Here is a 23,607-nt window from a genome sequence, read left to right as displayed (position 1 = left end):
TGGTTCATGTAACGGGAAGTTCTCGGAAGAATGCTATATGTAATTTTCTTAGGGATAACCCGATCATTACAAACAAAGTGATAAACACTACATCCCTACGGTGATTTCTGAATACTCTTTTGCTGAGATGAGATTCGATCACTTCGTTGGATCAATCTTCCCTCACAAAATTCTCACATGGTCAAACATTTAAACAGTTAGGACCAAAGACAAAATCCCCTCTCGATTCCTTTTATGAACGAGAGGTCCACAAATTGAACGATCAAACCTTTAAACAGTCTATCTCTCAGCAGCTCATCAAAAAAATGAGTAGCCACAACATACCCACTTTTCCATATACATATATATACCCACACGTGTGCATAGGAAAAATTTGTTTAGACGGTTCATGTTGCTAAATTATCTACCCAGATATAGGCCGGCGGCAAAGCGCATCCTACTAGTCATACTCGAACTAGTGGATATCACGACACTCTAGGGGAGAGCATACGGTCGGTTCGGCCGGTTTTGACCATCTTGAATCAAACCGAATCTAAACCGAACCATCGGACAAACTGAACAAAAACGAGCCAAGCGGTTTCGGTTCGGTTAAGTCAGTTTTTGCTCCACCACCATGAAGCAACTTGCAACAATAGACTCTTGCAATCCATTAAGCATAGACCCCATTGTCATGGTAAATACAAGATAAAAAGATAGATTGGAGATTAAATAAGTTAGAGGTTGAAAAAGAACCAAAAGGTGATTGAGGAATAAGCTATGATGATCGGTTTGTTATTGATATTTGGCAAGAAGGTTGAAGGCGAGCTTCTCTCTCTATTATTCAGTTGATTTTTTGGAGACAGCTTACAATTGAAAAGTTGGATAAGCTGCTTCATTCCATATATCTTCATGCTATTACGTTATTAAAAATCAAACCATGCAACTCATATGACCTTTTACTAGTGCATCAAATGGTGGCCAAATCATTTTTTCTCAAGATAAATAATCTCATAATTCATAAACTAAAAGTTAAAAAATTTCATATTTAAGAAGTTGTTTTGATCAATATGAACGGAGTGAATATTCAATTTCTAACATATCATCCACTTTGGTATGTTATATACCATGAATCATTCAATTTCTAATGAATTGCACAGTACTGAATGGTGTGTTTTCCAACATATCATGCACTTTTGTACGCTGTGTTCCATAACATATCATGCACTTTGATGTGCGTGCGTGCGTCACAGCGCCTTTTTTTATCTCACAAGCTAGCCTTCCTGTGCGACACTTAGTTACTCTGGCTCACTAGAACGGCTAAGCTTAGCCTACCAAACAAAGCACACAAGAACACTACTTTAGAGGGAACTTGAGATTTCTATTACTCAAGCTTGTTTGGATACAAATGAGCTCCCCTTTGGTCTCTTTACATAAGAGAGGCTCCCGTTTACATAAATGGCCCGGATTTCTCTTCTCGAAAATTTTATACATCCAATGATCAAGATTAATCCTCTTGAGATTCTATACAAATATCTCTTATGCATGAATATACAAGAATATTCAAGAATATACATTAACATTCTAGAGCCTGGTTGACGTGGCGCTAATGTAAGCGCTAACTTGGCGAGAGAAAAAGTTGTATGTCACACGCAGGTGTGCACGTGCTTGCGCGCGTGTGGGCGGGTAGGTGGGGTGTGCGTGCACACTTCTTGTGTCTGTGTGCGGGCGTCACGTGAATGCGTGTGCATGTGCCCTTGCATGTGGATGGGTGTGAGGTGGGTGTGCTTGCGTATGCATGTGTCATATGTGCATGTGTACATGGTTGCATGTGTATGTTAATGTGTGCTTGTGGGCATACTAGTTATGAAATGTCACCTAATTTAACAAAATGAGCAACCAAGAGATGTCAATGACATGTGATTAGCAGGATGATCATTACCACTAATCTATCTCTCAGCAGCTCATCAAAAAAATGAGTAGCCACAACATACCCACTTTTCCATATACATATATATACCCACACGTGTGCATAGGAAAAATTTGTTTAGACGGTTCATGTTGCTAAATTATCTACCCAGATATAGGCCGGCGGCAAAGCGCATCCTACTAGTCATACTCGAACTAGTGGATATCACGACACTCTAGGGGAGAGCATACGGTCGGTTCGGCCGGTTTTGACCATCTTGAATCAAACCGAATCTAAACCGAACCATCGGACAAACTGAACAAAAACGAGCCAAGCGGTTTCGGTTCGGTTAAGTCAGTTTTTGCTCCACCACCATGAAGCAACTTGCAACAATAGACTCTTGCAATCCATTAAGCATAGACCCCATTGTCATGGTAAATACAAGATAAAAAGATAGATTGGAGATTAAATAAGTTAGAGGTTGAAAAAGAACCAAAAGGTGATTGAGGAATAAGCTATGATGATCGGTTTGTTATTGATATTTGGCAAGAAGGTTGAAGGCGAGCTTCTCTCTCTATTATTCAGTTGATTTTTTGGAGACAGCTTACAATTTTCCTTTTTCTTTCTTTTTTGATGAAAGGGACAACTTGAAATTAGTTTGAAATGATGTTTTACCGTGAGACTTCATATTATGCATTGAGTAGGCTTACGGACTTGGCAATGGTGTAACGGTGAGACTTTGAATGGGTATAGTAGGTGGGACACACAAAGGATTAGAATGAGTGAAGTATTAACGTGAATCCTTAAGTGAGGTCGGTCAATTTGGTCCGGAGTGAGTTTACTACAGCTTAAATGAAACCTAAGCCAGTATTCAAACTGCACCGAACCGCTAAAAGTCAGACGGTTCGATCTTTGTTCGGTTACAACCAAACAATACTCAACGCTACCATTCTCTTTTAACAGCTTACTTGGTTAAAGAGGTAGCAGCTCATATCCAATAACTTATACACACAGACACACTGCATCCCCATTCCATCACATTCAATAGTTACTATGTCAGACACTTTGAAAAAACTTCTAACACTTGACATCTGTGTCTGGTATAAGGATAACACTGAAATGAGTTCCTTGAACTGGATGAAACAATTTCAGAGAGACCGGATCATCATCATCATGCAGTTTAACGTTCTACTCAAAAGGAAGCCAGGAGGACTCATATGTAGGAATGTTATGACAAGCACTTACCATCGGCCTCAAGCACCAAATGGAAAAGATTTTTTGAATAAAATCCAGAAAATGATTAGTGAGGTTTATCTTTTGGGACGTTGAAGATGGAAGGAAGAAAAGATGAATGTTGTAATTTACGATATCTTAACTAAACATGTGTGTCCTTTTGTTGTACTTCTCTTTTCTGTGCATATGTCAAAGCTTTATTTCAGTGTAATGCCACCCTAAGCATTCTAAAATAATGTAGTTTTGTATGATTATTTTAGAAGGGTGAATGATGAAGGCAAGATTTAAATCTGTCTTTCTAAATTAATTTAGCTTTTCAAATTTTACCCATAATTGTCATGCAGGATTAACTTACTTTACAGTAGATATCAGAATTTTAACTCATGAAGGTAAAAAGAAATTACAACCGTAAAGTGATAATAAATTATGGAGAACATACCGCTAATTACTTCGCCATCTGCAGGCGAGCCACTAGAGAAATGAACGTGTAATCTTGACATCCGCTTTAGTCCCGATTGCAAGATTGATTCCAAGTTCTTCTTATAGGTTCCATGCACACAAACTGTAGTATAAGGCCATTAGCTTTTGAAGGAAAAACTGAGTATTTTTTCTTACTTTTAATGAAATATTTACAGCCTAATTTATAAAAGATGTGGCCGGCATTCCAGCCCACCAAATAAGGAAACAGAATTCCTTCAAATAAGGAATCCTAACTAAAACTGGAAAACAGAAACTAAATCTAATCTTTTCTAAAACAGAATCTAAATTTAATCTTTTCTAAAACAAAAACTAAATCTAATCCTTTCTACACTCCCCCTCAAGCTGGGTAGTATATGTTATACAAACCAAGCTTGAAGTTCAATTCATCAAAAACAGCTCTTGGAAGTGCTTTGGTGAGAACATCAGCAATCTGCTGTCTTGTTGGAACATAACTGAGTGAACAATTCCGTTGTTGACCTTCTTTGAGATGAAGTGTTTGTTGATCTCAATATGTTTTGTCCTGTTATGATGAACAAGATTTTTGGCTATGCTAATAGCAGGTTGGCTCTCACTAAACATCTTCACTGTATCCTGTGTTTGAACCTTGAGTTCTCTTAAAAGCCTTTGAAGCCACATTCTTTCACATATTCCCAACGCCAAAGCACGATACTCTGACTCTGCACTGCTACGAGAGACAACAGCTCGCTTTTTGCTTCTCCATGTGACAAGATTACCCCAAACATATGAGCAATAACCAGTAGTTGATCTTCTGTCTGTTAATTCTCCTGCCCAGCTAGCATCAGTGTATATTTCTACTTTTCGTTTTTTCAGACTTTATGAATAGTAGACCATTCCCTGGAGTCATCTCCAGGTACCTTAAGATTCGATTTACTCGATTAGCTCTTGGAAGTGCTTTGGTGAGAACATCAGCAATCTGCTGTCTTGTTGGAACATAACTGAGTGAACAATTCCGTTGTTGACCTTCTTTGAGATGAAGTGTTTGTTGATCTCAATATGTTTTGTCCTGTTATGATGAACGAGATTTTTGGCTATGCTAATAGCAGGTTGGCTCTCACTAAACATCTTCACTGTATCCTGTGTTTGAACCTTGAGTTCTCTTAAAAGCCTTTGAAGCCACATTCTTTCACATATTCCCAACGCCAAAGCACGATACTCTGACTCTGCACTGCTACGAGAGACAACAGCTCGCTTTTTGCTTCTCCATGTGACAAGATTACCCCAAACATATGAGCAATAACCAGTAGTTGATCTTCTGTCTGTTAATTCTCCTGCCCAGCTAGCATCAATGTATATTTCTACTTTTCGTTTTTTCAGACTATGAATAGTAGACCATTCCCTGGAGTCATCTCCAGGTACCTTAAGATTCGATTTACTCGATTTACTGCTTCCATATGATCCTCATTTGGATTATTCATGTGTTGGCTTACTACACTGACTGAGTATGCAATGTCAGGTCTAGTATGAGACAGATAGATAAGCTTACCAACAAGTCTTTGGTATCTTCCTTTATTCACGGGACTGATGTCTTTACTCCTATTCAGCTTCTTATTAGGATCCATAGGTGTGTCTGCAGGTTTACATCCAAGTAGACCTGTTTCACTTAGTAAATCTAGGATGTATTTTCTTTGGGATATGACAATTCCTTCTTTAGACCGAGCCACTTCCATGCCTAGAAAATACCTTAAGGTCCCAAGGTCCTTGATTTCAAACTCTGTAGCCAACATATTTTTGAGATTGACAATTTCCTCTGAATCATCTCCTGTCAGGATGATGTCATCAACATATACTATGAGAATAGCAATCTTTCCTCTTGGTTTGCTTTTGACGAACAAAGTGTGATCAGCCTGACACTGGTGATACCCATTAGCAGTCACTGTCTTAGCAAACCTGTCAAACCAAGCTTGTGGAAACTGTTTCAAACCATACAAGGACTTCTTCAGCTTGCACACTAACCTGCTGTTTGAACTGGTTTCCATTCCTGACGGATAGTCATATAGACTTCTTCTTTAGATCTTCATTAAAAAAGACATTCTTTACATCAAGTTGGTATAGAGGCCAATCTTGATTCACTGCAAGAGAGTAAAACTCAAACTATGTTGAGTTTGGCAACGGGAGCAAATGTCTCCTGGTAGTCAATCTCATATGATTGTGTGAAACCTTTGGCTATAAGTCTAACTTTGAATTTTTCAACACTGCCATCTCCCTTGTATTTCACTGTGAACATCCACTTACAGCCAACTGGATTCTTGCCCTGTGGTAGTTTAACTAGAGTCCATGTATTGTTCCTTTCTAGAGCCAGAATCTCCTCTTCCACTGCCTTCTTCCATGCTGGAATTCTTAGAGCTTCTTGTATTGAATTAGGCACCTGCACGTTGTCAAGAGTGGAAACAAAAGCCCTGTATGGAGGAAGCAATTTTCCATAGGCTACATACTTCTCAATGGGATGACCAGTGCACCCCCTAACACCTTTCCTGCGAGCAATGGGCTGATTCAAATCATCAATCATAGGAGCATGAGCATCATATGATAAGGATTCCATACCATCATGATTGTCAGGTGCAGGAGGACCCGGTTCCAATGATTGAGAATCCTGAGTTCGATGTCCTGTATATGCTCAGTAGGTCTTCTCCTTCTATAGACACGTAGTTCAGGATTGTGAGTGTCAAGTTGTGGCTGATTTGAGTCAAGTGGGGTTGTTTCAGGCACAGGAATAGGCACAGTTGGAACTGTTTCAGGATTGTGAGTGCCAAGTTATGGCTGAGTGTCAAGTTATGGCTGATTTGAGTCAAGTGGGGCTGTTTTAGGCACAGAAGCAGTGACTGGTGTTTCTGGGACAGTTTCAATGATAGGGACAAATTTTGGTTGAGTAGACATATCATTGGTGTCTGGAAGAGGATCCCAAATCTGATATTCTCTTGAGTTCTCCCCTTGAATGTCAGATTTGGAAAAATATGATTGATTTTCAAAGAATGTCACATCCATGGTGTTGTATACTCTTCGAGTGATTGGAGAGTAACACTTGTATCCTTTCTGGTTGGGGGAGTAACCAATAAAGATACACTTAAGGGATCTTGGATCAAGTTTGGTGCATTAATGTTGGTGAATGTGAACAAAGGAGGAACAACCAAAGACTTTTGAGTGGTAGGTCAGAAGAAAAAGAGCAGATATGGGGATAGGCATTAAGAAGTATCTGACGAAGGGTTTGGAATTTTAGGACTCGACTAGGCATAATATTGATGAGGTAGGTGGCAGTAAGGATGGCTTCCCGCCAGAAATATTTAGGAACACTGTTGGTGAGCATGGTGGCACGGGCAACTTCTAGTAAGTGTCTATTTTTCCTTTCTGCCACCCTATTTTGTTGTGGGGTGTCAACACAAGAACTGATGTGAATGATATCATGTTTGGAGAGATAAGAACCAAGAATAGAATAAAAATAATCCCTGGCATTATCAGTCTTAAGAATTTGGATCTTGCTTTGAAATTGGGTAAAAATCATGGAGTGAAAGGATTGAAATATTGTGGATGTTTCTGATTTTTCTTTCATGAGAAAGGTCCAAGTAGTTCTTGTGTGGTCATCTATGAATGTAACAAACCACTTAGCCCCATTAATATTTTTGATACGTGAGGGTCCCCAAATATCACTATGAATGACAAAGAATGGATGTGAGGGTTTGTATTGTAAACTGGAATATATATTTCTAGTATGCTTTGCAAGTTGACAAATTTCACATTGATAAACATTCGAACTTTTATTGATGAATAAATGGGGAAACAACTTCTCTACATAACCAAGGCAAAAATGCCATAACATAACTTGACTTTCAATTGAAACTGAATTGGAAACAGACACATAATTTAGAACACACTTGACTGAATTTGATGTAGGACCAAAACCTGACGATTGAACTTGTCTACCAAGGAGATTATTTTCTTTGAGCAAATACAGACCACTATGCATCTCAGCCCTGTCAATCACCTTCCCCAAATCCACTGCCTGAAAATCACAAAGATTGGAATAAAACTTAGTCACGCAATTGAGGTCACGAGTAAGTTGACTGATGGAAATTAAACTACAGTTCAAGTTGGGAACATAAAGGACAGAAGAAAGCAGAATGTCCTTTGTCAATTGAACTGATCTGATTCCTGCCACTGGTGATAAAGAGCCATTAGCTATTCGGACTCCAGAACTGCTAGTGCATGGCCAGTAATTTTTGAGTAGGTTGATGTCTCTAGTCATGTGATCTGAGGCTCATGAGTCGATTATCCATGGCTTTGAGGATTTATTTTGGACAATATGGGCATAGGATAAGATACCTTGGTGTGCAAGGAGACTAGTGTGTGGTTCGGCAGGTGCTTGAGATAGTTGTCCGGAACTCGATGCTTGACTCAGCATTTTCTGCAATGCTTCAATCTGCTCTCTGGTGAAAGGATTGTTCTTTGTGGTGACTGCAGCATTTGCACGGTTTTCTCTCTCAAACCGAGTATGGGATGGCTTCCAATCTGTTAGTTTGTCATGTAATTTCCAGCAAGTAGCCATGACATGACCAAGTTTCTTGCAATGGTCACACCAAGGCGCCCTTTTCCAGACCTATTGGGTTGAGAGGAATTGTGGGTGAACAAAACCGAGCCTTCCACTGCAGGTTTATTTTCTGTCAGCATTAATTTCTTTCTACTTTCCTCTCTTCTAACTTCTACAAAGGCCTCTCTAAGGTTAGGAAAGGGCTTGATTCCCATGACTCTCCCCCTGACTTCATCTAGATCCTTATTTAGGCCAAGAAGAATAGTCCTTTTCTGCTCAACAATCTGCTTATACAAAGCAGAATATTCAGCACATTTCCAGGAATAGGCCTCATACAGATCTAATTGCAGCCAACAACCTGTGAGGGTGTTAAAATATTGAGTGACACTCATATCTCCTTGTTTGAGGTCATACAATCTTGTCTCAACCTCAAACAGTTCAGAAGTATTTTCCGTGTTTGAGTATGTTTCACGTACAGCCTCCCATATGTCCTTGGCTGTCTTGTGAAGCAGAAAACTTTCTCCAACTTCAGTGGTCATGGAATTTATCAGCCAAGACATAACAAGATGATCATCATCTTCCAGGATCAGTGTTTGGGATCTGCAGTCTCCGGAGCCACAATTTTGCCGGTGAGATGTCCATCCTTCCCTCTGACGCAAATATACATGAATACAAATTGAGATCATTGGAGATAATTCTGGCCATGGAGTTTATGGTTTGTGACGATATTCGAGGGAAAATCAGGGACCGAAGGGACTAGGGAATTGACCTCGGATCTGGAAGTAACCTCCGAGGAAGATGTCTGTAAAGTCATGCCGTATTTGGTCATGGTAAAGAACAAGAATGGCCAGATGAAAGGGGCAGACATATAATGATGAATGAAGAAGAATGACTAGGGCATACATATTTGCTCTGATACCATGAAGGAAAAACTGAGTATTTTTTCTTGCTTTTAATGAAATATTCACAGCCCATATTTGCTCTGATACCATGAAGGAAAAACTGAGTATTTTTTCTTGCTTTTAATGAAATATTCACAGCCTAATATATAGAAGATGTGTCCGGCATTCCAGTCCACCAAATAAGGAAACAAAATCCCTTCAAATAAGGAATCCTAACTAAAACTGTAAAACTGAAACTAAATCTAATCTTTTCTAAAACAGAAACTAAATATAATCCTTTCTACAGCTTTTTTGCAGCTTGTTATATACATTATGAGTGCTGAAAATTTAGGGGGAAAATCGTCAAGAAGTTTCTTCTCCAGAATTTTACCTGGTACTTCATCAGCTGAGAGAATGGGCTTCAATAGGCTCTCGGAGCTTATAGTCTACAAGGAATATGGAACAATTAAAAATGAACAAAACTAAACCGTAAAAAGATAAATAAGCCACTGGAAGTTGCTCCTAGTAGGAAACAAGTTTTTGAGCAACTAGGGATCAAATAATACAAAAACCCAAGGTCTGAAGGCTCGGATTCAGTCCCTCTTATACAGCTCAAGAAGCGGGTTTCAGTAGTTTCAGATGTTCACTCTTAGTTTCCATTTGTGTATTTATTTATTTTTGGATTGTATAACAAAATTAATAGACCATTAGTTACAGTTTAGATACAAAGTCTTTAGCCAATGGTGATTTGATCTTTTTTTCTTAAAATGTACAGGATAACTATTTGGGTCATATGTCAAAGTATATTTAACAACTCAAAAACAGTTAGCTACTGTTTTCATTTTTGGAACCATTCATTTTTTTTAATATATTGGGTGAAATTGTATATAACTTTGAAATATATAAACAAGGTTCATTGTCTAAACCAAATATTTACACAAGTTCCATAGTGGACCTGTTAAATCATTATTAGTTGGTTTTTTAGAATTTCAGTTGATCATTTAATTTTAGTTTTGATGGTACGTAACATAGATGTTAGGAAACAGCCCAAGGTTTATTGATTTATACTTTCACTGTTTTCAGGTCAGCAAAAGAAAACTAAGCATACCATATGTTAATTTTCGGTAACTTGATTTAAGCCTATTATGCAAACGCTTGAGGAAAAAGAAACACCAGTCTCATACATGTGCTTGTCAGCATGTGTGATTTGCATTATTTGCATATACAGCAGGGGTGTTTTATGCTTGTTTCTGAGTCATCTCGTCCGTTTGACTTCCCAGATTCAAAACAGTAAGCATAGCAGGAATCACTGGACCTATTCACTAGATAAAAGAATTAAAGTTCGTAATTCGCATGTATGTGAGGTCATGGCCGATTGCTAGAGAAGGTAGAATAGACTTTATTCAATCTTACCAGGCTACCAGTTAGCTAACTTCTAGCCACTTCAGTGATACAAAACTTAGCTTAGAGAATTTACGAAGTACAGTCACAACACTTTACAAATTTCTTTGAAGCTTTCTTTTCACACTTTGGGAGCAATCCTAAGCTATTGACATGTAGCCTTCACGTGTGAACTAGTAGAATACTTAACAGAAAAATTACAAGTTCTATGTGACTGTGTCTGGCAGTGCCACAGGTGGTGGTTGTTTTCTTTTTTTTTCTTTTTTTCCCTCTTTTGTGGATGGGGGTTGGGGGTTGGGTGGGGTATTACATCAGTGCAATCACCAACTTTAAAATTTGTGTTGGAAATTTGTTGCAGTCTCCTTACTCCCCATATGATCATGATATTAGATGACCTTTTATGGGAGTTTTCCACTATCAGGTATAGTGGCCGTCCTCATAGGGAACCACTTGGATGCTTCAACTTCATCCTGAAATTTCTCTAGTCATCTCCTGTGATTACTCTGTTTAATTTATGCAGCTATTTCTAAAGTAAGTGATTAAAATCAAAATATTCATGGTTTATCTCCAACAAGTTATACTAAAACGTAGAGTCCACTTAGTTGGCCAACATTGTAGCTGATCTTAGGCCTCTCTTCATGTATGGGTGATTTCCTATGATCCTATCTACAAGAAAAAGAAAAAAAGAACATCCTGAAAGCAAACAGCATCATTGACCCCTAGCTCCATATTTCGTAGAGAGAATCATATGATAAATAAGTTTATCATATGTGATGGACTTATGGTAAGAGAAGAATCTCTGGATAAAATGAAAAACATGTTGACAAACTTAAATGGCACCCAGAGAAAATAACGAACATGGTGGCAAACTGAAATAGCACTAAGTTCTAGTCCTTGGTTTCTGAAACCATAACAATGATGTGGGTGTCAAGTCTAACAAATTCCAAATTACAGCCACAAACAAATTTATATAGCAGACGTAGTCAAACATTCCTGCAGATAGTAGTGCAAGTCAAACTCCTATCAAGCTTTATACTCTATGGAGGAAACCTATTATATATCTGCATACACATGAAGTATAAGATAGCATCAAATTATAACCTCATAAAAAGAACATAAAATATGATACACAGATTTACTTATGTATTTGCATACACGTGGGAAAGCTTCATTCCAAACCAGTCTTGCTTAATTTATGGAACTTAAACAGCATATCGACTTGCCAAAACATTTACCGTTATTGAGTGGCCCTGATTCGCACGAATAAAAAGCTCTCCATTTTCTTCCAAAAGGCTAAACCGTTGCTTATTATCCTTCCTAACTGCCTGCTTAATTTACAACACAGACAATTAGTTGAAATTAGCATAAAGTAAAGGGCATTCCGAGTAGAAATTAACTCGATGGAAAGGCTTAGTAAACAAGAGTCATGCCATGGCTTCAAGAAAATCACCAGAAATAGTTCAAAAGTATAGTTTAGGTTTCCAACTGGTTGTCAATCGTCTATATCTATCAAGACGGAGGAAGGAAAAGGAGGAGAAAATCCCAATTGCTAACTGACTGAAAAATCCGTCAAATGTGTGTTCTTATTTATTTATTCTTTAAATGAGGATCCATTCAGTTGATGTAGCCACCCAAATGTCATTCACATTTACTATATCCATAGATTTTTCTTATCATAAATTAAGTATTTATGATCAGACAATTATTATAAGAAAGGCTAAAAGTGCAGTTACGAGCTACCTTTAATCTTCAAGTATCAGTTTGGAATATCTGTTAGAATTCAACTTTACTCCTTACAATGAAATGTTAGCAGCAAGAATGAAATTATAAAAATGAAATATACACCAAAAGAGTGCCACTGAGTGAGGAATTTCTTATCGACGCTAAGCATTGTAAGTTGGTGCAATTAGAATTTAACTTTACTCCCGATGTTTTAAAAGCAAAAGGCGAGGTCAACGCGATTAGGTCCTATGTTGCATGAGGCGAAGGGTGCCAAGAAAGGCGATCACCTGATCGAACCAAGGTGATAAATATTCAAAAACAATCATAGACAATATAAATAATATGAAAATATCAATAAATAGCAACAAGACAACTTAATCAGTGCCAAATTTTCAAAATCACAAATCTAATAATTTATAAACGATTTTAATGAAGTAGTAAGTAACAAATACTGAATAGTAGTATTAACTAGTACTGCTAACATAGATTATTAAGCAGCAAACTTTGAACTTTAAAGTTCAAATTTTGGCATGTCCTCAAAATAATATAGGTAATAAAATACATTATAACAAAAAAGGTAAAAAATCGACCAAGAAAAAAGAAATATAGAAATTCAATAACATAAACAAACTTTACTTTGTCGGACACCTTTCACACCCTCAAAATTCTAAACTAGAGACAAACATCATGCATCTTGCATCACATGCCTTAGGCGAACGTCACGCCTGAGGCACCGAGGCAAAATCATGAGGTGCTAAGGCAAGCTATTGAGGCACCAAAAGGCGCTTGCCTTAGTAACATTCATCGCTTGGCAATATGCAAGGCGCTAAGTTATAAGATCGCCTCGCCTGAGCGCCTAAGACACTAAGGTGCATCACCTTTAAAACACTGTAATTACTCTTTACAATGAAATGTTAATGACAAGAATGAAAATTATAGAAATGAAATATTCACCAGAAGCGTGTCGCTGAGTGAGGAATTTCTTATCAACACTAAGCACTGTAAGTTGGTGTCTCCTAATTAAATTTTACAAGGTAAAACAAACCTCCAGTACTATCTGCTTCCAGAATTAAATCCAGAATATGTCCATCTCTAGAATGATAGATCACCTTCAGAAAGTTTATGAAGGATTGACACTTGTGATCAGATGACGTCTAAACATGATGAAAAGTAACAGCCTAAGTGCAAAGTGCCAATATGGAGGAGCAACTGGTATCTTAATCAACTTAGCACAGGAAATCTATGTAATTCTTTTGGCATAGATTTATGATCGCAAAAAATGGCTGAAGATAAAAGTTGGCAAGTTGGCAGCACCAGAGAAGATCCGGGAGGAAAGTCATTAGGTTATAATTTCAATTGCCAATTATTGTGTAAAAAATTTATAATCAAATGTATCAACCAGTTTGTGTTTTAGAAGGCCATTTGATGTGACAAAACATATCAGCATAATGGTGTCAGCAATTTATTTTGGACATAATCTTGAGTTGAGCTGCAAACTTTTAGAAGCATTTAGATTTGCAAACACTTCTGTTTATTGCACTGTAAATACCACTCCATAATAACCACTATGCATGCAAGTTTAAAAAGTCCTTGATTGTAATAGTTTGTAGAAAATTACTGAGCAACGGGTTACTTCGAGAAATCATCCAAGCTAATGAGGGGGGGGGGGACAAAAAGAAAAATTCCTACAACAACTCCAAATTTTACATCAATTTTCACAAAACCGCCTGAACTGTGAGATGAACTGCACAATTTTTGAACATGAAAACTTAAAGAGGAAAAACCTTTCAACTTTCGGGAGTTTCACAACGTCCCTCTGAGCATTTGAAAATTTCTATCCCAGAGCAAATACCATTACTAGAGTTTATCAAGCGAAGTTTTTTGTTACCGCCAAATTTGTGGAACTTTTTTGAAACTTGTGCAGATCATCGCAGTGTGAAAAGCGGTTTTGTGAAAATTTGCACCCTAACCAAGAAATCAAAGAGAAACTCACAGCAGTTTTCCAAGCGCATCAATCCGATCAGACCCGACAGCGCCGCCGCCGCCGCCGCGACCTCGACCTCCCCCGCTACAAAGAAACCCAGATGGGTAAGTAGAGAATGAAGCAAGGAGTCGAAATATTAAATGGGTCTGGTTCAATTTTAATTTGTCTTCTGCACCTAGAAAATGTACCTGGACTTTGTTGTTCAGCTTTGTAGTAGTAATAAGAAGACCATCAAGGCAACAAATCACATACATCTTTGGTCTCAAACATGGAGACAGTTAGGTCTCAGACAAAGGTAAGATCGCATTAAAAGGCATCCCGCTACTTCCATCATCTATTCTCTATCAAGAGGTCTTCTGACAGGTTTGGAAGTGAGAAAGAAACGACACAAAGGTAAGATCGCATTAAAAGATGACTTAAATGAATCAGAATGGGTTATCGCATTAAAAAACCAGACCCGATAACAAACTAACCCATTTCCCCCCTCTTAAATTGCTCCCACGTGTGGGTCTTTTTTTTGGCTCCCGTGTCCCTGGCATTTGGGTGCGGAACCGCACCCAAAACGTACCCGACACAGGTACAACACGGAATTGGCCGTGTCCGGGTATCACAGGTTATTTGACATAAAATTTGCATTTTAAGCTTTGAACAGACAAAGTGTACAAAATCAATAAAACTAAAGTTAACGTGACCAAAAGCAAAGTTTTGGGCATATAAAGCTCAGGTTGAGCAGGAATACATGATAAAGGAAAGAGGACTGAACGGCGTATAATGAAGAGGATCCTAAATGACGATTTTGAGTTTATGATGCAGCGCGATCGTTAGCCATCTATTACGAATTTTATAGATTTACTGGCATCTTTGTTATTTTAGTAATATTTGATAAAATCTCCCAATTTTAGGTGAAGATCTCCTTAGGATTTGATTTACGATTGTTAGGATTTCTGAGATTTATTTTGTTAGAGATATTATCTTTGTTTCATCTTTCCTAGGATTTAGTTAGGACCTAATTTACTTTCCATGTTTAGTTTTTTTCTATAAATAAAATCGTAATTCTCTATTGAGGAATTAGAACATGATTAATAAAAAGAAAATTTTTTGAGATGTGAAACCTTTGTAAGCATGTGAAATGCTAAAAATATGACATGAGAAGTGTCGAGGTGTGGTGCCGAGATGTGAAACCTTTGTAAGCATGTGAAATGCTAAAAATATGACATGAGAAGTGTCGAGGTGTGGTGCCCTTAGGTGTGAGGCCCATCTCTTATCGAAATGCTAAAAATATGACATGAGAAGTGTCGAGGTGTGGTGCCCTTAGGTGTGAGGCCCATCTCTTATCTTAGCCCTCCAATTACAATATCCTTCAACCAAAAATTCACTCCTCAACCTTCTTAGCCATTTGTCCTTTCATCAAAAGATCACCTCCATTCAAAAATATCAAAAGAAAACCTAAAACCCTTCACGGGTAAACAAAAACATGTGCACTGTTTATCTGTTCATCTCGTAAGCAGTAACCTTTTTGTTGTTCGTGATGGATTACAACACCATTCTGCCAAGCCGTCGCCGATTTCTCGCCTTCACATCGAAGCCTTCGTGCTATTCCCCATCATTTAGTATCAGAACCGACAGACCCATGATTATCAAGGATAAAATACCGATACCTCCTTCACAAGGGTACAATTTCAATCCATTAATATTTGGTACTCTTAACTTATTTTTATGGATTTGAAGGACATAAGGAACCCTATGATTTTAAAGTTTGGATTTTTAATATAGAAGATATATTTTTTATCTACGATATGCCAGATCTAAAAATGTATTTATATGCTTATAGGCTCAAGAGAAGAGCTAAAAAATAGTGGTCTAGAAATTATTCAGAATTTCATTCAGGTATCTGCTCATGGGTGTGTGTGAAACCTCTTCTAGAAAGGAGATACTCATCTAAGCCATATAGAAGATATTGTTCCACTTCAAATTCTGAAGCAAAGTCCACACGAGTGCCTCAACTCCAGCCAGATGCAGACCCATAGTTAGATCTTGAGTTCAGCCAAATCTAGAATCAGAACAAAAATTGGAGATTAAGCCACAACTAAAGTCTGAACTAAAACAAGAAGAACCAAAGCGGAAGATCGACTAAGAGCCAAAGGTTGAGCTAGAAGAAAAATAAGAGCAAAATACTGATTCAGAGCCTAGCCCAAAGCGAGAGATGCACTTGAGCTGGAGCCAAATCTAAACCACATCAGAAAATTGATTCGAAGTTCAAGCCTGAACTCAGACCTGTACAAGAGCCATAACTTACGTTGTAACTGAAAGTTTAGCCAAACGTGGATTCAAATCCAAAGCATGCATCAACTCCAAAGCCTGAAATTGAGTCAAGCCCAGAAGCCGAACGTAAGATCGAAATACAGTTCAAACTCTCGGTCCAGATTAATCTGATTGTTGAGTTCATTTTCCCAGACCCTCCATGGCCAACTCAATATCGGGTTCTACAACTTCTCTTGAAACTCCTACGGCCCTCGATGAAATACTTCCACCGAATAAATTACACATTACACTCTCCCACTATAAAACTCGATGTCGAGTTTTATAAAACAAGAGAAGATTTGATGCAGGACGATCGTTTAACTGTTGATCAGGAATTGTATAGATTTGTTGGTATCGTTGTTATTTTAGTAATATTTGATGTGATCTCCCAATTTTAGGTAAAGATCTCCTTAGGATTTGATTTACAATTGTTAGGATCTCTGATATTTATTTTGTTAGAGATCTTATCTTTGATTCCTCTTTCTTAGGATTTAGTTAGGATTTGATTTACTTTTTTCAGGTTTAATTTTTCAATAAATAGAGTTGTAATCCTCCATGAGGAATTAGACCATGATTAATGAAAAGAAACTTTCTTGAGATGTGAAATCTTTATTAGTATTTGAAATGTTAAAAATATGACATCTGAAATGTCGGGGTGTGATGCCCTCTGGTATGAGACCCTTCTCTTATCCTAGCCCTCTAATCACACTATCTTTCAATTAAAATTCACTCCTCAAACATCTTACCCATTTGTCCTCTCATCAAAAGATCACCACCATTCAAAAATATCAAAAGAAAACCTAAACCCCTTCACGGGTAAACAAAAACATATACACTGTTCATCTCGTAAACAATAACTTTCTTGCTGTTCGTGATGGATTACAACACCATTACGCCAAGCCGTCACCGATTCTCGCCTCCAAATCAAAGCCCTCGTGTTGCTTCCCATCAGTTTATAACAGAAGCAAATAGCACATTCTAATGGTCTGAGGAAAAGGTAAAAAAAATACAAAAAATAAACTATCCACTCGTTCAGAAATAAATCAAGTTGGCGAACTAGGACTTGAACATAGTATCACAAATGCATATATTATGTGATGCAAGCTAAGGAGGATCCATTTTGAAAGAAGGGGATGATATAGGAGATCCAAATGCAAAGTGACTATGGGGAAAGAGACCGCCGAGCCTTCATAGGTCATGAGATCAAAAAGCAAGAGGAAATGACGGAGCTGACAACAGCTTGCATTAGTGCCTAAAATGCAGAAGATGGTTGTCTCTGCGTGCCCAAATGCAATGATTAAAATACTAGAATTCTGAATGTAATTGCTTGCTTCCAACATGAGATGATGATTTCCTTCCCTGCTTCCGATCAAGAAGCTTAAAAGGCCCAAAGTTACTGCATCTTGCTGATTACTTCTGATCCTGTGCCGTTTGAATACCATTTGCCTTTCTAGGATCAGTTTGGTATTGCTAGAACTTGTGATAAGTTGCTTATATATGCAGTTTGTATAAGCAACTCTTATAAGTGACTGAAAATAGATGTTTGGTAATCATATATCATAAGCTACTTTCAAAAAAAAATGTGTTTGGTGAAAGTGTCCATAAAGATTATTATAATCGAGATGACAAAAAATAGACATATCTTTTGCTATCAAAATAGACAAGATAAGTTTAGAATATAAAAAGTAATAGTATCAAAAGCTAAAGGGTAGATATGGTACAAAAAGCAAAAGCTGCTTTTGAAAATCAGCTTCATGTTGCTTCTAAAAGAATCCCATAAAAGGGGCAGCAGTTTCAATAAGATGGCAAAATAAGTTTCACCAAACAACATATTCATTACTTTTAAAAAAATTAAGCAGAAGAAACCTGGAAAAAGCAATATCAATACCAAACTAACTCTTAGTCCCATTCAAGCTCCACTCAGAGGCCCATTCACCATCTCTTCATGTCAGCCATCATTTCCTAGTCTCCTACCCCTTACCCTATTATTAAAAAAATAACAGAAAATGCTTTGATATGAATCACAAATGCTTACACGAATGCTAAAAGTCTAAAACTCACGCATATACAACTTCTGCAAGTTAGTTAAGCACATGAAGAAACAATAGATCTCGCTCTAATCTAGCTTTTTATCTTGACATGAGCCCCTACCCGAAGTTGTCAGGTTACTCCCTCAAATCTAGTCTACCAAATTGCATACCATTAACTTAAACTATAAATCCTTGGGAGTATTCCTGAACCATAACAACTTCCTACAGTTCACACCAATATCAAGGTGTCTTCAGTGCTCTATAGGTAAACATGATTTGCACATCGAAACAAGCTTACCCTACTCCTTGCTCCTGCTAGGGTACACTTCCTTAATTTTTTTTGCTATAACTGGAAACCAACTGATCCAACAGTCCGAACTAAAGCTCCTACTAAATTCAAAACTTAACCACCTAACGGATCAACTCCCATTTTCATCAACTAAAACTTTTTTTTTTTTTTTTTTAAATGTCAGTGAAACCCCACCGTTCTCAATGCTGCTGAGGTCTCTACACTTCTTCATACAGAGAACACACTCAAATTTCCTTCCAACCGATAATTAGCTTTCCCCCCTCCTTATCTAAAAATTTCCATTGGAATCAACGCCTAATAGCTTCCAAAAAATTCTGACACATTTCAAGAAAATCGCTCCTAACAAGCAATTCAACAAACACCTCCGCTGCCGTACCTATAACAAAATCCAAACTTTTCGACAAACTCACCTCTTGAAGCAATCCAAGACCTCATCAACCGTCGACGCGTCAACGTCCGCCATCACCGCAAACTCCTCCCCCGGGTTATCGGGCCCAGGACCCGACCCCGCCCGATCCAACGTCACCTCCCCGCCCGGTGGCCGGTAAAGGACCAGATCGTACAGAAACCTCCCCTGGGGAGTGAGCAGAGCCGCATAAATCGGCGGCGGGGCACGAAAGGGGACATTGGGGGTCGTGACGTCGTTGGTGAGGAGGCCTTGAAGGAACTTGATGGTGTCGGGGCCGCGGAAGTGGAGGACGGAGCGGGAGGAGAGGCGGCAGGCGAGGGGGCCCACGGAGTCTAATGGCGGCTTAGGGTTTTGGCTGGAGAGGGATCTTGAAGGAGGAGGAGGGCGGAGGAGGGAGCGACCCCCGAGAGGGCAGCGGAAAGGAGGCATCTTTCTGAGTTTCCGAGGCTCGGGAGGAGCCCCGTTTGCTGTTTAGGATTTAGGAAGTCAGGGAGAGCGCGGCAGTGAGCTGACGCGTGGGGAGCACGTGTCGCCTGGATGATCCGGGGCATCTAATAAACAAACCCGTGTACTGTAAAAGAGACGGTGAATTAGCAAACTACGCCCCTCCTAATTAATCAAAGCCTACCGCTTTGGTGCTTCATAGAGATTAGTTGGAGAAATAATAGCATATCCGTAACTAAATTCTTTAAAAATATCTCTCACAATTCTAGGTAGATAGATTTGACGGTTATGAGGTGTTCCACACCCAAAATTGTAATTAACTATGGGTAAAAAGGTTATTTTAGGAAATATAATTTATGAGAGAAACAGAATTTATCATTAATTAGAATTTTTTAATTAACTATTAAAACCGAAGCTTTTCTCCACACTTTCCATTAGAAGAAACTGGTTAGACTCCAAAAAATCTCGTGAAGAGAAAGAGAACGCCATGAAAGGTACCTCTTATTTTTTCCTTTTTTTAAAAAATTTAATTATATAGTATGATGTAGTTGTTAAGCCCTTAAATTTTTCGTTCTTCAAATCAGTAATCATTTGTTTTTCTATATAAAGATAGATTTTCTTTTGGAAATAGACTGCCTAGCGTGAGGAGGGTTCAATTGGTTTCTAATTAACCCCATTCGTGAGATTGAGAAGTAAATTTGATTGAATGGAAAAAAAAATTGTAAACCGTGCAGGACATGTATTTTCTATCAGTATGCAAAAATAATAGAAGCTAAAAGTAAGGAAATTCAACTGGTTCTTTTTTTTTCCTTTTTTTTCTTTTGTGCGGGTGGAACTGAGACGTGAGATTGAGAAAGAGATTTTTAAAAGACTAAAATACCCTTTCTTATTTTAGCGAATTTGTTATTTTTGTCAATTTAAAAATAAAAAAAAAACCTATTTTTGGAGCACCGAAGCAAACCTCTTTAAATATTTTGCACCGTGCGGGGCGTTTTAATAGGATTGCTACTCGCTCACGGAGATAATTATGTTTTGGCCGGGATTTTGTCAGGTTTTTTCCCGATATTACCCCCTTATGACAATCCATTTTCGGGTACTCTTGCAGCGATTTTGTTGGGCTTTTTTCCTATATTAATCCCCTAAGAAAGTTCGTTTTCGGAAATTTTTTTTTAAGGAAATCACTTGAAATTATTTCTGAGTTTTATTTACTTATTTCCTCTTTTTAAGTTGGGGAAAATGTGTCTGGGCCTAGGGATGTTAAATGGGTGGGTTTGGGTATTAAATGGACGGGTCATAAATGGGCGGGCATGTTTTGCCTATTTACCCATTTATGGCCCATTTAACATTTTCTAAATGGGCGGGTTTTTACCCACCCATTTAATAAACGGGCCGCCCATTTGCCCATTTAACTATAGTAGCTATATATGTATAATACTTTTAGGGTATTTTTTGTAAACTTTTAGGGTTTTTTTTGTAAACTATTGGGGGATTTTTGTAAACTTTTTGAATTATCAAAATATGCACATGCATGTACATAACTCATTCAGGAATAGCATGAACATATTGAACAAGATAGCATTAAAATTACCAATCATGTTTTTTTTTTACTATACCAAGCACAAAGAACTCAAAGAATACATCACCTGAAAAATGATATACATATTTTATTGCGATAACCAATGTCACAAGAAGCCACTTATGCCACATCAAAAAGAAATTTAAATAGAGCACAACTTTTTCGAACGTGCAAACCTGTCTTATGAATAATCATCTCAACTCGCCTTAAAATGCCACAATAACCCCACGAGTGGCCTTCAGAGAGAGAAATAGTATCAATGTAACTTGAGGAGAGCTCATCGGTTTTAAATTCTCTATTCGATAATTTTCAATAATGATGGGGTAAAAATGTCAGTTACTTCACGTAAGAAAAACAAGTTCAGAACAATCATGTTGTTCTAAATTACAGAAAGGAAAAAATACAGTGTACGAAAAAGCTCAGAAGACCATATACAACGAATTTTCATCTCTCATACTATATCAGCAAAAACAATGGGAACAAAACTCTACTTGGTAGGCTGTGCAATCATATTGCTTCTAGCTTGCTCTTTGGCAGTCTCCACCAGTGAATCCTGCATGCAGAAACACAGTTAAGATACTTACACAGTTAAAATACTTTTGCTAACATACACAAGTGACAAGCCTTGTGCTAACATACACAAGCGTTTTGCACAATGACACCACACTATCACCCCATTGTACATGTATCAGCTACAATTGGGATAATCATTAAAAGAACAAGTCATATGGTCTCAGGAAATAAAATAATTATTCTAGCTGAAGTCATAGAACTTGATAGAACATGGTAGATATTGACAGGTATTTTTGAGAAAAAATTGAAAATAAAAAGAACCCTGAATCTTACAATAAAACAAGAGGCATCAGGGTTTAACAAGTAGATAACTACTTGGAGGGACTAAATTTTCTTGTGAGAAAAGGATGAGAGCTTACAAGTCATTTTCCTTTCTCCTCAAGTAAATATATACTCTGCAGAAGGCATGGTTACTTGCAACTATCTAACCGTGGATATTTGCACTGTCGAACAGAAGAGGCATATAGAAATTAATAGTAAAAGAAAAATCATCTACCAACTAAGAGAATGTAGCTTTCGCCTTCTTGGATCATTGTGAAGAAAGAAACTAAGAAGAAAAATGATTAGAAGTGTATAAGAAGAAAAAAAAATCAGAGAAACATTCCTAGAAAAGGGAATATGGTATTTATTATTCATGAAATGAATAGGTAACTAATCGAAATTCAATGAATTCAAAAGAATGTACGACAATTTCAACAAGTTACTAAAAAAATATTAGAGTTCAATGAATCCAAGATAAGAAGATGCTGAAATAAAATAACAGGAACTGTGCTAATCATATCGTTATTGAAAAGGATACAGGTCATAGCTTTTTAAAGGAAGGAGGCAAATACTTCATGTCCGCTTGGTGGTCGGAAATTTTTTACAAGGTCCTCAAACCGGGATTTTGACAACGAAAAGTCTCAATGGAAATTCCTTTCAACAATCGATTCAGAAAATAGGCGGTAACTGCACTTCATGCTTCTAACTCCATGTCCTGAGTACTGTATTTAGTGCTACATCTGTTAATGTCCCAAAGAAAGATAACTGAACTTGCTAACGTCCTTTGATGCCTAAGCAGCTAAAGACATGGAGATGGATAAAAATCAGAATTTATCCAATGTCACAATTGCAAAAGGCAACAAATTGGACAGGCTTTGAGTGCCTTAACCATTTAATTCTTGTGTTAATTCCTAATCCAATGTCGCAATTACATATAGTTGATCAATCGTACAAAGAAATATTTTATGAAAAAAAGAGGAATGTATTATACTTATACTAAATGATCTTCCTAATCCAAATTGAATCAATAGTTAATGAACAATTATCGAACTATCTAATAACTATTTGATCAACATTACCCATGTCAATCTCAACATCATAGAACATTCAGATGCATATTTTGTCCCGTAATCTGAATCCATTTACATCCCTAATTACATCAGACAGCCTTTATATTAACTCACACAACCTCTAGTCACATGATGACTTGTTTTCCCCTTTAGTTTTTTTAACATCCACTGAAATCATAGAATAAGACTTCTTTTAACATGAACATGTCCACAAGGTACCCTCCTAAGATTAAAAACGAATGGGTAACTAACACCATCATGGGGTTAGGAGGTGCATGTGCTGATAAAATAGGATGGATGACAAGTCTATACCCCGGGGGTGCATCTACCAATGATCCTCCTTTTCAAAATACAAACATTAGAATGCAACCCCAATTCACAAACAGTAATATTATATGTCATCCATACCTCTGTTGATTCAGATAGGCTCTTGGCTTAATTCGACACCTCAATCTAAGTGCTGAAGTAAATACAGCCACACTTCCGTTTGTGAAACTTGCATATATC

At 37.6% G+C, this 23,607-nt stretch overlaps 1 protein-coding gene across 1 annotated transcript; it reads right to left on the bottom strand.

Annotated features, from left to right (window-relative positions):
- Window positions 1-866: 866 nt before the first annotated feature.
- On the bottom strand, window positions 867-19,705 carry LOC109827712. The gene is made up of 5 exons (XM_020394729.1): window positions 19,178-19,705; window positions 14,136-14,210; window positions 11,656-11,752; window positions 9,411-9,465; window positions 867-3,680 (listed from the first exon to the last, which is right to left on the bottom strand). Exons 1-5 carry the CDS (start codon window positions 19,603-19,605, stop codon window positions 3,487-3,489), a joined length of 849 nt encoding a protein of 282 aa, XP_020250318.1. The 5' UTR covers window positions 19,606-19,705; the 3' UTR covers window positions 867-3,486.
- Window positions 19,706-23,607: the final 3,902 nt, after the last annotated feature.

The sequence above is a fragment of the Asparagus officinalis genome, unplaced genomic scaffold (genome assembly GCF_001876935.1).
Source record: "Asparagus officinalis unplaced genomic scaffold, Aspof.V1 AsparagusV1_Un385, whole genome shotgun sequence".
Classification (NCBI taxonomy): Eukaryota; Viridiplantae; Streptophyta; class Magnoliopsida; order Asparagales; family Asparagaceae; genus Asparagus; species Asparagus officinalis.
This window is presented reverse-complemented; position numbering and strand designations above follow the sequence as displayed.

Excerpts from the sequence above, each read along its gene's own strand:
- LOC109827712 (XM_020394729.1), bottom strand. The coding sequence starts at position 19,605 with ATGCCTCCTTTCCGCTGCCCTCTCGGGGGTCGCTCCCTCCTCCGCCCT. Across the intron at positions 9,466-11,655 it reads ATCAGGGCCACTCAATAACG|ACTATAAGCTCCGAGAGCCT; the intron begins GTAAATGTTTTG and ends TATTCCTTGTAG. Across the intron at positions 3,681-9,410 it reads CTCAGCTGATGAAGTACCAG|TTTGTGTGCATGGAACCTAT; the intron begins GTAAAATTCTGG and ends CTTATACTACAG.